Source organism: Sceloporus occidentalis, unplaced genomic scaffold (genome assembly GCF_023333645.1).
Source record: "Sceloporus occidentalis isolate IW3139 unplaced genomic scaffold, rSceOcc1.0.p SCAF_151, whole genome shotgun sequence".
NCBI lineage: Eukaryota > Metazoa > Chordata > Lepidosauria > Squamata > Phrynosomatidae > Sceloporus > Sceloporus occidentalis.
The window spans coordinates 2,011,652-2,028,879 of NW_028317131.1; the positions used below are offsets into that span (position 1 = coordinate 2,011,652).

At 36.4% G+C, this 17,228-nt stretch overlaps 1 protein-coding gene across 7 annotated transcripts in view; it reads left to right on the forward strand.

Annotated features, from left to right (window-relative positions):
• The window catches only part of LOC149280628 (disks large homolog 2-like), a 522,250-nt gene that overhangs the window by 480,620 nt on the left and 24,402 nt on the right, over nucleotides 1–17,228 (forward strand). For 6 of the 7 annotated variants that reach the window (XM_089500312.1, XM_089500313.1, XM_089500310.1 and 3 more), the window contains one exon: nucleotides 10,489–10,564. In XM_089500312.1, the coding sequence (XP_089356438.1) occupies nucleotides 10,489–10,564 (76 nt within the window). The remainder of the gene's footprint in view (nucleotides 1–10,488; nucleotides 10,565–17,228) is intronic. The other variant, XM_089500316.1, reaches the window with a different exon arrangement.

The following is a 17,228-nucleotide window of genomic DNA, read 5'->3' on the forward strand; positions in this document are numbered from 1 at the left end:
ATACTCCCTTTATACATAATAATTGCAATCAACTTTAGATTATATATATTATCTGTTTTATATTTTATAATTTATAAAATCAGAGGTTTTCTTTGTTGGATCGGTAGTGCTGTACATTGTGTATAGTCATACCACATTGAATTACTACTACATTTAAGTATTAAATTTGTTCCATTGCACACTTACTGTGGATAAAAGAAATGATAAAAAAGCACCTAAAGATTCACATTATTGGCTCATTATTGCAGATAGAAATCTGTCAACGCGACATTGAGGTAGGTGAGCAATATTATGCTTTGGAGTCAGCATTGTCACTGATATTTCAGATGCAGGTAGACACTTTTTTTTTTCTCCCGCTACTATCACTTTTCAACTATCGCTGCATTTTACAGGAACCTAACCTCAGGCTACATGTCATCTAGGAAGCTTCAAGGTGACCGAGCTTATCACACACAGACCAATGTTTCCTACACATTCTGAGCATCAACAGTCATCATCTCAAACAAAGTGAAAGAAGAACCAGGTGTACATTGTGATTTTTATATTGATGGAAGAATATTCGGTAACTAAATACGTTAAGATAGAGGATTAACAGATATCCAGTTTTACCCTGGGCAATACTGTATTTGGATACTTTGTTCAGGAAAAAGGTGAAACAAGATGGTTGAATTAAGACACGGGCTGAGCTAAAGATGAGCTTGAGCCCAGCTGGTAAAGCCGAAATTTGAACTGAGCCCAATATTCAGCCTGGAACTAAACTGTGAGGACCATCTGTTGGAAGTGGAGCTTGTGCTTCTAGATGGTACCACTTCCAGCTCTGGATCACAATATAACCCAAAAGCCAACCAGGCATCTGGCTCACACTAGGTCATAAAGAGTATCCCCTTTGACGCAGGCCCATATGGCGATACATTGCCTTGGCCTGGATTAACTAGCTGAATTTTCTGATGGCGATCACCGAGGTCACCAACCCAATGACAATCCAATACTGTGGTTCTCAAAAACATCAGTTGTTGAGGCTCTTACATCTTGGCATCACTAAAGCAGATCAATTGGTCTACCAGACAGAACCAACTGTGTCAATTAAGATGTAACCCGGGCATTTGGGAAGGCATTACAGGCCCCCTGCATGTCTGTAAAGGCCCATGTTGGACATTTTGGTGCCTTAGTCTTTACTTGATTGTCTTTTGCTGTCCCAAGAATAAACAACCCAAGTCCGTAAAATTATTATTCAATAGCACAGAAATGCAAAAATCACCCTTTCAGGGCACCATACTAAATATTAATGAAGACGATGAGTGGTGTTCCATCTAAAAATCTAAAGTTCAATTTACATTCATTATTACGATGATCAAATGACATAAGGATGGTACAGATGGGAAAATATACACTAAAAAAGTGTTAATATTCATCAATTTCAAATATGTATTCTATAAAGGATGTTTCAGAAATAAAACATTTAACTGTGTTAATTTGATTGTCTACCTAAAATTTCCCATTGAATAAAATATTTATAATTGTGATATATTTTCTAAAAGTATGGAGATTTATTAGGGGTTACATGAGATGTAATAATTAGTTTATAAACTGTTCTAGATTTGTTCCCTACTAGAACTGTTTATGATGACACCTTCTGGATATTGGAACTATATCTGGAACCGGTAATTTGACTAAAGTTACAAGTTGAAATACCGTTATATGTTAAAAAATACCTGGATCAGCACCGGTTTTAGACTAACTTGGATCTTTTTCCTTGCGTCACTTACCAGATTCTGAGAAACACATTGAAATACTACATTAAGATTTTTTGCTGATTGCTCCAAATTGCTGCTCCAATTTTCTCATGATAGATATTTAGTACTTTGTACGTGTAATAACGTAAATGTGGTTTGAAACTCTGGTAAGTGAAGGAAAACAAATAAAATAAAACCGTTTCCACATAGCTTGGTCTCTGAGTCCATTTTGGATGTGTTAGCTGGGAGAAATGGAGGACCTGGAATTTGTGCTTTGAGCAGTGGGGGTGCGACCCCATAAAAAGGTCATACAAGCGATTAGGGCTCTAATTACTAAGTGCACTCCTCTCATTGGCTTGATGCTCTGTGTTTGTGAGGGTTCTTATCCAAGGACATTGAAGAGCATGATTGACTATGTGAACACAAGGGATCTAATATAAATATATATATATATATATATATATATATACTGTATATATAACAATTTTCTCTGGATGAGCTGCCTTGGCGCTCACTGGGGGATCCTGAGCCGCTGCGATCATCGACAGCGGCTCCACTTGGCTAGAAGCCTAGGATGCAGGTTATGTTCCCTAACCAGGACCTTTGTGATACAACACAATAAAACTGCACTGAAGGTGCAAAAAGGGAATAATACCAGCATATATTATATGATAGAACGATAATAACATAATAGGAGCAATTCTGCAAATGATACAATTTATTAAATAAATAGAAACAGTCAAATACACCCTCTCTGGCCTTTCCACCCCATGATGTTTGCCTCCAGCAGCCTCCACTCTTCCCCCAAACAACCTCTGTAGAAATCGGTGGTGCACTTGTTTGGCCCCTTAGGTTGGGTATGTTAGAGTTCCTGGGGTCTAATCACCCAGCCCACTGACACAGTAGAGCTCCTTCAACATGATCCTTATTAGTCCACTCTGTGACCACCGACATCCGGTTGGCAAAAGCCACTTTAAAACTCTTGCTGGCCTCCAATATTTGCGCAGTTCATATACCCCAGCAGTAGGGGGTGACAGGAGCACCAGGATTTCTCCATTAGAAGTCCCAGCTGCAGCAGAGAGGCAGCATATTACATGGAGAGAGAATAGCCTGCAAACCTGTGGACTTTCGGTGGCTGTTTTCAGGTTTTTTTTGCCTTTTTTTGGCTTGTTTGCTAATTTGGGGGTTAATTTTTAGGGAGGTGCTTTTGGTGCAGAGGAGAAATTTGCAGAATCTCTGGCACCAAATAGGCTATAAACCATTTTATGGCTATGTGTCCAGATTATACATCCCAGGTGCTGCAGGGGGGGCACATGGGCTTGAGATTTGCCCCTTAATTATTGCCTAGGGCCTCTAAAAACCAATGGTCCTTCCCGACTTCAGTACCTAGTAAGCACATATTTACATTTAATTGCATTGATGTACAACTGTACATACACAAAAAAAGAAAATGTTGTACTAATGCCCCCCCCACACACACACACACTTTTGCTTGGGCAAAATGGTGTCACCAGGAAGGCTATTGATCCTGGCTTAATTTGGATCAATATTTCCTGGGAGAAAGTTAATTTGCATAAAATGACATTTTTCCGAGAATGAATCCCCTAATTATCTGCGGCATGTCGGTGTACACAAACAGCTGTCTTTTTTCACGTAAGAAATTACAACAGAAATCATGCGTGTCATGTAATCACGAAGTCTAGAAAGAAAACAAAATTTAAGAAGATAATATGGGTCATTAGAGAATTACCAAAGGGACTGGTGTTCCTGCATCTTTTACTTCTCTGCTGAATTTTGTTTCCGTAAATCGCGACTAAATTCCTTGCTACAGCTTGAAATAATCACTTAAGACGTAAGATGAAATAATGTGTCCCTTATTTATTTATTGTGCTATTTTCATATAGAAATCTCTTATTAGAAATGTGCAGTCCACTTCAGATCGTGTCTAAAATGGCATGATGTAAGTCTGGATCTAACACTGCTAGTATAATTCTAATAATGAATGCAAATGGTGTTTGCTGAGGAACATGTAACCCTTTCATGTAATACTTGGTTAGCAAAGTGGAACCATGAGCGTCAACCACGTGATGGCGCTGAAAGGGTTCTGTCTCCTTTCCCATCTTCCTCCCTCCCAGTGGATGTCTGGTATGTTTACCTCTATATAGAAGTGTTCTGTTAAAAAACATTACAGTAAGTTATTTATATATCAGCTGCAAGTGATATAAAGAGGCAAGAGAGAGTAAGAGAGTGAGTGAATTAATATGTATAGAGTCAGTGTATATGTATGTGTAAATGTATGTTAGCATGAATGTGTTTGTGTGTTAGCATGTGTATGTGTAAGTGTTTGTGCATGAGTGTGTATGTGTAAGTGTGTGTCAACATGAATGTGTGTGTAAATCTGTGTTAGCATGAATGTGAATGTGTGAGAGGGCATGTGTGTTAGAATGAGTGTGTAAGTTTGTATGTTTGAATGAGTATTAGATTATGTGTTAGTGTAAGCATGTGTGTGAGTGTGTGTGTGTGTGTGTATGTATGTGTGCTAGCACGTAAGTGAGTTACCTGAGCGGTGCCTTATCTTTACTATGAAATTATGCAATCATATGCACTGCTCATATAGATGTCACCGAGCTATAACTGTATAAAAACTATGAAAAATGTACTGTCTTCCCGCAATGAAAGATGTGTCCCAATTCCAGCACACAGGGGGTTAAACCACATGATTGAACAGCAGTTCATATGTTGTATAAACATTGTTCAACTGATCAAAATCTATTAGATTTAATTCAGTCAAATCCCCCCTTCGTCTTTTACATTCTCGTGTCGTAGTCTAAAATTATAGCTAAAATAATTAAATTTAATTAATTAGCACAATGATTAGCAATTAACTATTCATGGGGTGTACTGACTAAATCGAAGCTGTTGTCCACAGAAGCTGTGATGATAGAGGTTGTCTGCCCTTGGGGGGGGATTAAAAATATATCAGAAAATACTCTATTAGCTAATGATTATCAAAAACTGAACAGCAGTGCAGTTAAATTGCGAACATTAGGCAGCAGAAGCAAATGTTAACCCCTTAAGGACAATGAGCGGTCCCTAAACCCATTGACAACAATGCATTTTGAGCCTGTACATGTACGGGCTTTGTCGTTAAGGGGTTAACATTTAAATGAATTTTCATAATGACAGTAAATGATTTGTATTGTTCGCTGAGCCTAATGTAATAAGAAAGAAGAGAAACCTAATTCAAATTTCTATGCATAAAGACAAAAACATCATAAATACTTGAAAAGGCTTAGCTGAAGGTACAAGACAGACTATTTTCCAAGTACAAATGGTAATTACAGTCTGCAACAAAAAAAATCGGAGTGCTTAGCAACGATAAGTATTAAAATACATTAGCTTGTAGGTGGCGAGGGTTGGGGCGAGATACATTTAAATTCTGCTATATCCGAAGGAAATAACATTATGTGTTCAGGGCAAGTCGCTTGCTTTTAAATGTTATAATGAAGTCATAACCTCACAAAAATTAAGAAATCTTCATTGACAGTCTAACTTGGATGCTATTAAACCCTCCAATTCCAACTGTGACATAGTCAGTGGTACAATTAAAAAAAAAATAATAATATAGGCGAATTGTTTCGTGGGCCAACGTGCTGCTCGGTTGGCATTCAATGGTTCTTTTTAATGGTCATTGTAACTACGGTCCAGCAGATAAAGCCTATTCCATTCTGCCGGGTCTCGCCTCGCTACTCTACACACAAATCAAAATGGTTAGGAAGCATCGTTCCCAAAATTGTATAAGCTCTATAATTCTGTATGGTTCTTCCTACCAGGCATGAGCTTCACCCACAAGGACCATCTCTGGAGCTCCAGCTTTCTATGATGGTGGAAGTAGAAGCACAGACATGGCTTTAGCAGTCAAATCACAAAAATATTCAGCTAAATCCATTTCTGTGCTTCTACTTCCACCATCTACGTTAATATTAGGGTTTGTTAGTAAATTTGTTTGCTACAAGCCACATTTTTTACATTTTATATGTGTGGATACTGATTATTTTATTATATTTCTAAAATGTTCTAATTCTCCAGTCTAGTCTTAAAATATGCTTTAACATCATAGGTTGACATTTTTTTTATCAGCCAATAAAAGATAAAAGAGAAAGTATAAACAATATTTTGAGAAAAAAATATAATAGCGGAAAGCAAAAGAATTTTCTCAAAATAGTCAAAATAAACTTTTCCTTATTACATTGGGAGGGCTTGTGCTTAAATTTTGAAAAAAAAATTGTTCTTAGTAAAAACAGTTAAAACGTGGTTAAAAAATGGTTAACGGAAGAATATGGGCCGTCAACATAAATTGTCAGAGCTGATAGCCTTTGCTGGGAGCATTTAATATATACAATTATAAGCATTTATATAGAATTATGATTTAGTTAATTTTTTTATGCTTCACATAACTTGTATAAAATACTTTTGATGTTATGTTTGATTTTGTGTTTGTAAAATTGCAATAAAAAAATAAAATTGAAGGAAAAAACAACTTGCTTTAGACTTTTTTTTTTGCAAAATTGGATAGATCTAGTTTCCAAAGCTAATGATGTAACACCATGGAAATTAAAACAGCAGGAAGAAATTCTACATGGCTTAACTGAACCGTGAAAAGAGCAAATGTATATTGTGAGTGCCCCAATATCTGTTTTATTTATTAAATATACTAAATATGATAATATATATACAGTACTGTACAGTATATATATATATATATATTTCAATTTATGGTGTCATCAGATATATTGGTTTCTATGGTGATTTGTCTTCTGTTACTGAGAAAGGAGTAAGAAAAACATTCAAACTGATTGGACAAAGGTTTAAAGAGCCGAGTGTTAAATACTCGTTCTTTCCGTTGATTAAAAATTCATACGCACAGAAGTTCAGTTTTTTCTGCCACTTCTCTCCATCATCATAAGAAATCATCAACCAGGAAATACTGTATGTCCTAGCGTTAGGTCTATAAATAAAACGTTCACACACATTGTCGAAAATGGACATATGCTAACCAGATCGCTGGTCCGTTACTAAAAAGATCGACCGGGATCGGTAGCGAGGCACACTTAATTAGAAAACATAAGGAATCCTTCTGAATTGATCTACCACATTGTACTCATCATGGTATATATATATATATATATATATATATATATATATATATATATATATATATATATATATGAGCCCAACCAAGAGATTTTTCTGGCGCTTAACTCCTTCAGGCCCAGGGGTTTTTGGTCCCTGACGCCCCAGAGCTATTTTGCCATTTTAGCTACACTTGGGGTTAATTAAGATTCCCCTTTTCCGTGTTTGATGAACCCATACAAAGTACAATTTCAGAACAAATACGGCTTTCACCTGAAAACATAGAGACATGGATAAAATAATAATTTGTAAGTGCTAGTATGTAAAAAAAAAAACTAAAAATGACCCAATTTATGTCCTGTAACATCCCCTGATTACAGACATACCCCACATACATTTTTTTTGTTTTTTTTAGATGGCCACATCCATCCCTTACATGGTGCCCTATAGGATATTTTAATAGTTATGGCTTAATGTCCATAGGGGACGGAAGGAGTTAAGGGCACCTCACTAACGAAGAATGCATATAAAAGTGCCTTCTGAGAACATTAGTATGCATTCCTTACAGGTATGGTATACAAAAAAAAGACTTGCCTACAGGGGGTATTCTTATCAATCCCCCCATGCATTTGGGGGATTAATCTAAAGATGACACTCAGAGATCATATGCATTAAAGTGCATTTAATTGATTAAGTGACCATTTCAGTTTGGGGGTCCAACATAATTGGATATAATTTGCTTGAATTAATGCGCGCTCTAGAAATTAGACTACTTGACAAAATCCTTTCAGCAGCCAAACATGATCAAAATAATTGAACAATTAGGTTCCATTGAGTTAAACAAGCCGTAAAACTGAGTCCAGATCCCCATGATACAAACTATAAACTGATAAAATATACAGTAACCATTAGATATATTTTTAAAGTGCTACATATTATCATATTATATCACATTATCATCATATTTATGTTACAGATGGTTTGCATACACGTGCCTGTAGTAAATCGCCTTTGCCTGCATGTGATATATTACATTACACGTAACAGTGTTGTTGCAACAGTATTTGTAATAATAATAATATTTCACACAATAAAGATTAACAATAACTTTAACACACATAAGACATACTGGTACAGGAGGAGAAGATGACCCCCCTCTTGCAAGCGTACAATCTATTAGGTGGATCTTTATTGTTACTGCCACAAAAAGTACTGGGTAAGTCTGGGTGCATTCTATCTGAAAAATAAAATATGCGCTAGCATTACAAGGGTTATTTTTTCAAACATGATTGAATTTGTGCCAGCAGTACAAGGGTTAATAATATTATGTCTCTTCCCTCTTCATATTGTTGTAAATGCTTTTAAGTATCACTGTAACTAAACTAACCACAGAAAAGCTTTTTATTGCTCAGCTTTCTACAATGTATCAATATTAACAATTGGTAACCTGAGTTTAGACAGATCATTCAATTGCTAATCACAACACAAAGAGGGGAACATCTTTGGGGAACTTAACCCCATACATATTTCACCATCCTTCTTTAAGACAACATCTGGACAACATCAGGATCACAGAAAAACTCAATGATAAAAATCCCATTACACCTGCTGAACAATGATCATGTTTTTTCAACAATAAGTGTTTTTCTCCCAGATTTTGTGGATTTGATGTGTAAAAAAAACAAATATAATCTGTCACCATAAGATACATTAAATGTAATTTAAGTAAGTTGATTTAAAAAAGTTATTTTAAATCATTCAGTCAATGTAACAACTGTATACTATCCATCATTCTGCTCTTCTAGTTTACAAGAATGGAATAAGGACACATTAATATATGAATGTAAAAAGGGGAACTGCATTTATAAAAGAAAAAAAATAAAGAATGAAAGATTAGGAGCCATGGCGCTTAAAAAGTGAATAATTTAGAGACCGATCATCTCATAAATCAACAGAAAGTCTGACAAGTAACAAACTCCTGTGTCTGTAAATAACGGAACGCTAAATCAAACCTGTCATCTGCAAATGGAAGGATGAAAAGATCTTCTTTAAGTAGGAAGTGAAATCAGATTTAAAACAAGTGCTTTCGCTTTTGCATATATAAAACTCTCTTAACTGTTGCATATATACTACATATATGCATATACATAACTATATATATATATATCTTAGATCTTAGCTGACAATGTGCAGATGGTATGGTTGCTGGAAGCCATATTTGGCTGCCTGCTTCATGTACCCATCGTTAAAGGCAGCAATCATATTTTTTCTTTTACTACTTTTTGCACTTTTTAAAGCTGCTGATCAGTCATTGACTAATCAGCAGCATTCTCTACCTCACTATCAGAGCCTCCACATTTAGTGTAAACATGAGGCTTCCATACTCACAGGAAGTCTAGGGCTCATTGATGGTTCCTGCAGACTGCCCTAGGAGGTCTTATTATAACGTACAATGTTCTCATAAATGGTTTAAAGCCCAATAATTTTATCATGACATGGCCCATCAAAAAGGACGAACGGGGTTAATGAACAAACTTTTAAAATATTTGTTATATTTGTTTAATCATTCAGTATATATGTTTGTTGGTGTGGTGGCAAGTCTTTGGAGGGGGACTGGCTCCCTTGAGCTTGGAGTTCAGTGAACTCATTGTCATGTTCAAGAAACCAATTTGAGATGATATGAACTTTGTCATATGGTGCATTAACCTGCTTGATGTAGGCATCAGAAGATGGGTTCACTGTGGTCATAAAGGGATGGACATGGTCAGCAACAATACTCAGGTAGGCTGCCGCGTTTAAACAATGCTCAATTGGTACTAAGGAGCCCAAAGTGTGCCAAGAAAATGTCCCCCACACCACTACACCACCGCCACCAGCCTGAACCATTGATACAAGGCAGGGTGGATCCATGCGTTCATGTTGTTTATGCCAAAGTCTGACCCTGCCATCTGAATGTCACAGCTGGAATCGAGACTCATCAGACCAGGCAACGTTCTTCCAGTCTTCCATTGTCCAATTTTGGTGAGCCTGTGCGAATTGTAGCCTCAGTTCCCTGTTCGAGGTGTTGTGCGTTCAGAGATGGTATTCTGCATACCTTGGTTTTAATGAGTGGTTATTTGAGTTACTGTTGCCATCTGTCAATTCTCCTCTGACATCAACAAGGCTTTGAGGCCACGTTCAAAGTCGCTTAAATCCCCTTTCTTTCCCATTCTGATGCTCAGCTTGAACTTCGGCGAGTTGTCTTGACCACGTTGCTGCCATGTTGATTAGCTATTTGTGCTAACAAGCAATTGAACAGGTGTACCTAATAAAGTGGCCAGTGAGTGTGTATATATATATCTATCTTGAAGGAGATGAGAGATGAGAGGAAATAATGCAAAGATCCTAGATGGGCCATGAGAATTATGATACAAAATGTCAATAGAATTAAGGCTTTTGATTGCAAAATAATTTTTTACATTTATATAATATTAAAATTAATTTATTTAATTATATATATTATATATATTTATATATAATATATATATTTTTTTAATATGTAAATTTGGCTTAAAATAAAACGTCTATTATATATCATGTATATCTTAATTACCCATGGCTTAATTGTAGTTTATTATCCTAGGGTGGAAAGGAAGGAACGCGCACGGTTGAAGACAGTAAAATTTAATGCAAAGCCAGGAGTTATTGATGCCAAAGGGGTAAGTAATTCAATAAAAGTTTCCATTTAATAAATGCACTGAAAGTTTGAATTTCAAAAATATGTTAATGACATGTAGAATAAAATTAAAATATCATTTATTCAGCAGCATTTATCGATATCTTTGGTGTATCCAGTACAAGCTCACTAAGAAAAATCCACTTTTTTCTATTGATTTTTCCCAATAAACTCTCTGATGTATCAATCAAAAAAGTAATTTAAAGTGATGCAGACCTGCCACATTTTAAAGCTCATAAAACTCCATTTCTTTTAGAGACAGGGCATGAAATGAGCATATTAAATAGTTCTGCAGAGATCTCCAATGTACTGAAATAATTGCTGGTAATTCCATATGTATAAATCTGGAGAGAGGAAAAGAGAGAGCGAGAACACCTGAGGTTTTAGTACTTTAGTAGCAATTTTTCCTTTTTTTTTTTTTTTTTAATATTTAACTTATTCAGTTCCAGAGGGGTAAAAAGTAAAGCTGATATACTGCATCTTTGGTATCTTATGATTAACTGCTTATTCATGTAAATCGTGGTTATTGTGACAGACATTTAGAATAACATTGGGTATTTTGGTGAAGAGAAGCTAAAAAAAGATAAAAAATACAAGTAAATTGAAAAATATGTACTATACAACACATTACACATGACTTATATAAGCTGTCGGTTGTCTTTTTTTATCAAATTTGTCCCCAATTTAGGCATAATTTAAAAAACAATACAGACAGATTAGACCCATTCTGCCCCATCTAGTCTGCCTGTTCTAAGTTCTGTAAAGTCTCAAACCTTAATAAGTCGTTGGTCTCGTCTTAGATTCAGGAGCCGTACGCCTATCCCATGCATGTTTAAATTCTACCTTTTCCGCTGGGAGGCTGTTGCATTTAGGGTAAATACCTCTTCTGCACCATGATCCTATTGCCCTGTAAAACAATTGACCGTCGTACTTACATACGTGACTTCATAAGGTCCTGTTACAGTTTACTAGCCTGGGCTACATAAAGTATGAAGCTTGGCTAGGAAATTGGGCTCTGGGCCCCCGTTGCGGCGGAGGACGAGGAAAACAGATATCGCATTACATAAGTTATGGTGTGTAAATGGTGATGGAAACCCTTCCATTTAAATTTAAGGGGTAGTAGAAGTATTATTAAACACCCATCTACAGACACCAGAGAAGCCGGAAGGCTTGTTTTTCCCTCAGAAATCTCATGGTGCTGCCACAACCACAAGGGATTCTGGGTAGGCACATGCAAATAAGGTTAACAATTATCACCTTTGCCTCTATATCCACTTTATACACGGATCCCTTGAAAGTAATTGCCCGCTGTACAGGACAGCCTTTAGAAAAAACCTGGGTAAGGGGTGCAATAGCCAGATCACCACTCATGGACAGCTGTTTCGTCCTTCATGGGACTCGTCAGCATGAGGTTGGGATACTGGCTTAATAGTTGAGGCTTGGGGTAGCTAAGAAATACCATTACATGAAGGACGAAACAGCTGTCCATGAGCGGTGATCTGGCTATTGTACCTCTTCCCAAGTTTTGTCTAAAGGCTGTCCTGTACAGCGGGCAATTACTTTCAAGGGATCCATGTATAAAGTGGATATAGAGGCAAAGGTGATAATTGTTAAGTGTTTAATAATACTTCTACTACCCCTTATATCTATATCTATATCTATATATATATATATATATATATATATATATATATATGTTGCGTTGCACAAGGCATAGGTCCCATTCTTTACTTCTAACGCCGGCTTTTTAGCCTCGTTACTATGTAACATCTTGGTTGAGTCCCTTTAATGGATGTTCTCATCTTTTGTTCTTGCAAAATTACCAGCAAATAAACAGCTTCGGCTAGTCCCAGCTCATTCTCTTTTTTCTTCTAATGTCACTCACGGTTAATTTACTGTAGATGTGTTGCAGACGGCCGTATTTTTTAATTGATCGATAAGCACGTTCCTCGAAGATGTTACTGCAGCGCGGAGCTTTGGAAACCCTCAAAGGTCTTTAGGAGACTTTCTTCAGTGATACTTTAACAAAAGGCAATAAATGCGGAGGAAATATGTCCCTAAAGCTTTAGTGCTTTAGTGCGAATAGATGAAGTAGAGGTCTGGTAAATTATCAAGATTCATAAAGACACCTTAAAGATATTGCAATTCAAAGCACTTCATATAAAATACGTTAAAGCTAAACTTCCAAAATTGGCCATAAACGTATCCGACTTCTGAATGTGCAGACTCCACTAATAATAAGATCGGAATACAACCGAGGAACCTAGAATTTGATGGCAGATATCAAACATTTAGCCCATCTTGTAAGCCCTTTATTTGTAACAATTGCAAAAACCTCCAAGGATTCTAAAAAAATGATTCTATTTATTAGCCACACAAGGAATCAGGAAGAAGATCGCCGACGGAATAAGTATTCGGAATCAGGGTTGAGAACTTCACATTGGGTTGACCCATCCAGTTCCTTTTTGGGGAGAGCATGACCACGTTTGTAGTTGAAGAACTTCAGAGTATTTTCCTGGAGCCCACCAGAGAGTCACATGTATTAAGGAAAACCTATTCTTTATCGAAAAATGAGTGACAACTGAAAACCTAGAGATCTGACTTCTTATGTCTTGGAACGTACAAGTTTTTAATCTTATTCAGAATGCCAAACTAATGGGGCAACAAATTAATATTGAAACAAGGATGGAAGATGAAAGCTGTGCTGCATCTGATTTTATTATTGAAGAGATGACCCGAAGACACTAGAAGCTCTTGCCAGACTTTAACTAAAATCTGGTATTTGGAGCAAGAGTTAGATTAAAAAATTCAAGGCTAGGCAAACACTTGTTTAGACTAGATCAGGCTCATTTAGAGAACTTGAGCAACTTCGAAACAGTAATCATGAAAAATTACATATTATTTAGAATATTTCCGAAGGACTGTTTTGGATTTAATTTTTAAACACAATAGACCGGTTGCTAAAGCCATTTCTTTTCAAATGAAAGTTATCATTTTTTCATTCATAGTTATAAGGTTAAGGAGGTCAAAAAAACAGGAAAACATCAGATCTCTCCATGGATCAACCCATATTAATCCAAAACACTGTGTCAATGAATACCGCATTATCTGCACTCATCACTCATCCCAGACAACGCATTCCAGTTTTACAGCCCTCACTGTAAAGAATGCCTTCCACTGTTTAAGAGAGAAAATCCAATCTTAAGCGATGGAATCTGCTCAGTCCATGGGATGAATAATTACCCCGAAAGGCCTTGTACTGATCTGGGTGTATAACTTTAAACCCAGTTTGGCCAAGTACTCATCATAATGCATTTTTCCATTTATTTAATTAATTCAGTCTCGCTTTTAGAATCTTTCCAATTCGCTTTCTTGTGGATCGGAGACCAAAACTGTACTGCATACGCTCAGTGAGGTCTAACCAGAACTTTTGTTGCATTATTACTCTTCTTATGTTTGTTTTTGCAGCCACTACTTGAGTTTACATGCCACAATTAAGTATAGACTTTAGTATTGCTCCAACAGTGATTCCCCTAGTCTAACCTCTTTTAGCTCATAGAGAGCATTCATGCTTTTACTTCCCAAGTGCATCCTTTTACATTGATCAGTGTTGAATCGCATCTGCCATTTTTCTGCCCGGTGCCGCCATTTTGTAAAAATCATTCTCAACCACCGAACATTCTGATCAGATCATCATATGATTCCGCTATCTACTTTTAAGTCCTTTATGTGTTGATTAAAGAGACATAGACCGAGAATTGTACCCAGAGGTAACCCAATTAACAGTAACACAATTAGAGGAGTCCCTCCATTTCTTGTCTTTCAATTTTTCTGTTCAAATACAAAAGTTTTCAACGCCTTGCCCCCTTATTTAAAATATTACATTTGCATAGGAACTGCAACAAATACTTCTGTAAAATCCAAATAGACATTGTCCATCACTAATACTTTCCCACATTTTTCCCACAATTGATGTTAAATTTACCAGTCTGTAATTTCCAGATTGAGTTTATGATCCTTTTTTAAACAAAGGTATTACGTTGGTTTTTATCCAATCCAGAAGACTACTGATCTAAAATTTCCATGTCCTTCCATGTATGTACGTTGGTCCAAGAGAAGATGGTGGCTTTAGTCAAAGATGGTACCTTCTATTGGGCCAACATAGTAAAAGATGTAAGTCACATAAGCTTTCGGGATCTCAGTGGTCTCTTCTTCTGAGGAAGTCCCTTTCATCAAGAAGTAGACCTTGGAGATCCTGACAGTTTACGTTATTTTACATTTTTAATTATGTCTGCCTGATAAAGCTATTGCCTTTAACTAAAGACTTTATCACAGAAGGAGGCAGAAATAGAAACTAATTGACTCTAACAAATAATCTGCTGTTGGGTTTTCTAGACTCTATTGAGTTATTCAGTGCTGTATAAACATACTGTAATTAATTAGTTTATGGATGAATTTGGCTTACTCGACGGGCGCCTCTTAACTGCACATTCGGTTATTGGCAGGATGTATTTTCTTTCCATCCAATCAATAACTTCTGGGTGAGGGCAAACATTAAAAATAGAATCTCTAGTTTTTCTACGGCGTGCGATATGCGTTGTGTCAGACGGAGATCGAGTCTGTTTTATGAAACATGTATAATTTTAATAGAATTTATTATGACGCGTCTGCGGAAGAGCCGGCGGTTACATTTTATCTCAGAATTATGCCATTGCATAAATGAATTTCAAAGGGAGCTACTGCACTGTAACGCAGAAGGTAATCATTAAGCTCTCCGGCATCCTCTACATTCACATGGGTTGAGGATCCTTAGTAATGGAGCCTGGTTATTATGTCACGTTTGCCTCAGCTCTGTGCATGGGAGTTGGCTGCTGGACCTTCATAGCTGCCAACAGTCTCAAGAACTGGGCTTCTGTCCCACCTGTTAGCTGCCCCGGCATATGTTTAAGTTATAGGCAGTGTGGCATGCAAAATGCTAAAAGGGGGCTTTCTATCTTTATAGCCCCCAGATGGTCTCCTGATTATATTTATTCCCCACCCAATGCCATTCTTCCCCCCTACCCTATCCTTTCTGGTCTTTAGCCCGTCCTTCGCTAGGAATGGGTTAATGAACCTGTTTCACTGTAGATCTCTTCTCAGTCCTCCCCAGAAGTATTGTATATTGTAAAGGAGACCCCGTACACATTTATCATTTCTAGTTAAAGTACGGCCTGTTTATCTACACGTAGGGCTGGGGTAAAAAATATTTTTCTTACTGTTCCTTTAAGAGATTATTAATATAATGAAGCAAGAAACTGTATTTTTTTCTGCAATATTTGGAAAACATGCTAGATATTCATTATACTTAAACATATGTTTAGCAGCGATTTTTATGTTCTATATTTTTTATTATCTACACGCCCTTTCTAAATGTCTGTTACAAAACAAACCGTTGACTTCTCTAGTTATCAAGTAATCAACTTGGGAACTTATTTTCAGTTCATGTAGAATTTCTTTTTAGCTCAATGACATAAATAGCATATGTTTGTTGATATTTTAATGCAAGTAAAATTGACACTAAAAATGTGGCAGAAAATATGGAGTCTGCATTGAATATGTACCAATAATCAGAAGTACTAATTAATAACAATTATATTACAATACAATTTACTATACCTGGGAACTCCGGGTGAAGCATTGCTTCCAGAGTCTCCGGGTCACTCTGCTCTTTCTCCATGCCACAGTAGTGGTGTTTAGCCACTCCTACCCACACCCTATTCCCCTCCCACACTAACCCAGCCCCTTGTAAAGCCACTCCCCCAAACCGGGAGGGGCTCTGGGTAGCGTGACCTGCCAAGTTCCCATAAAGTATTTTTTTCTCTCTATGCCAAGTTCTTCTATAATATAATGTTATACAAAACTTCCTGTATATATATATATATATATATATATATGATTAATAAATATTATATATATATATATATATAATATTTATTAAAAAATAATTATATAATGATGGGAGTACCAAAATATGCATTTTAATTGAAAAGGTATGTTTCTAAAATATTGTTTGGTAAGTAAAGAAAAAAAGTGTTTTTTGGTTTTCTGAGAATAATATAATAGCTACTATAGATAAGGTGACCAAACGGTATAATTAATTAATGAACGTATAACCGCTGTATCCTCCGGGGCAGGTATGATTTTAATACCGCCCTATCATATATTTTCCACTGGGATTTATAATTAATTATGAGATATGGTCACCTTAACTATACATTGTGTATATATATATATACGTTTTGGATCTTTCAGTGTAATATACGATTGTATTGCATTTATACACAGTGCCTTTTTTCACCTACCAGTTTGACATTAATAATTTAAAGGGACCTTACACTATTTTAATGGCATACTATTCTGCATTTTTTATGTGTTGTAATTATTATTACATTAAACCCCCAAGACACCATTAACAGATAACATCTCCATAGCAGGAAATTATCGAGACATTCCATCCCCTGTATTAGAAACCATACACTCGGTTCATGCGCTAAGCATCCCAGGTTCCGTTATAAAACGCCTTTACGTTATATGCCTTTTGCATGCCAAGACCTATACATTATCAGAGATTTATTTACATCATATTCATAAGTCATATCCTGGCAAAC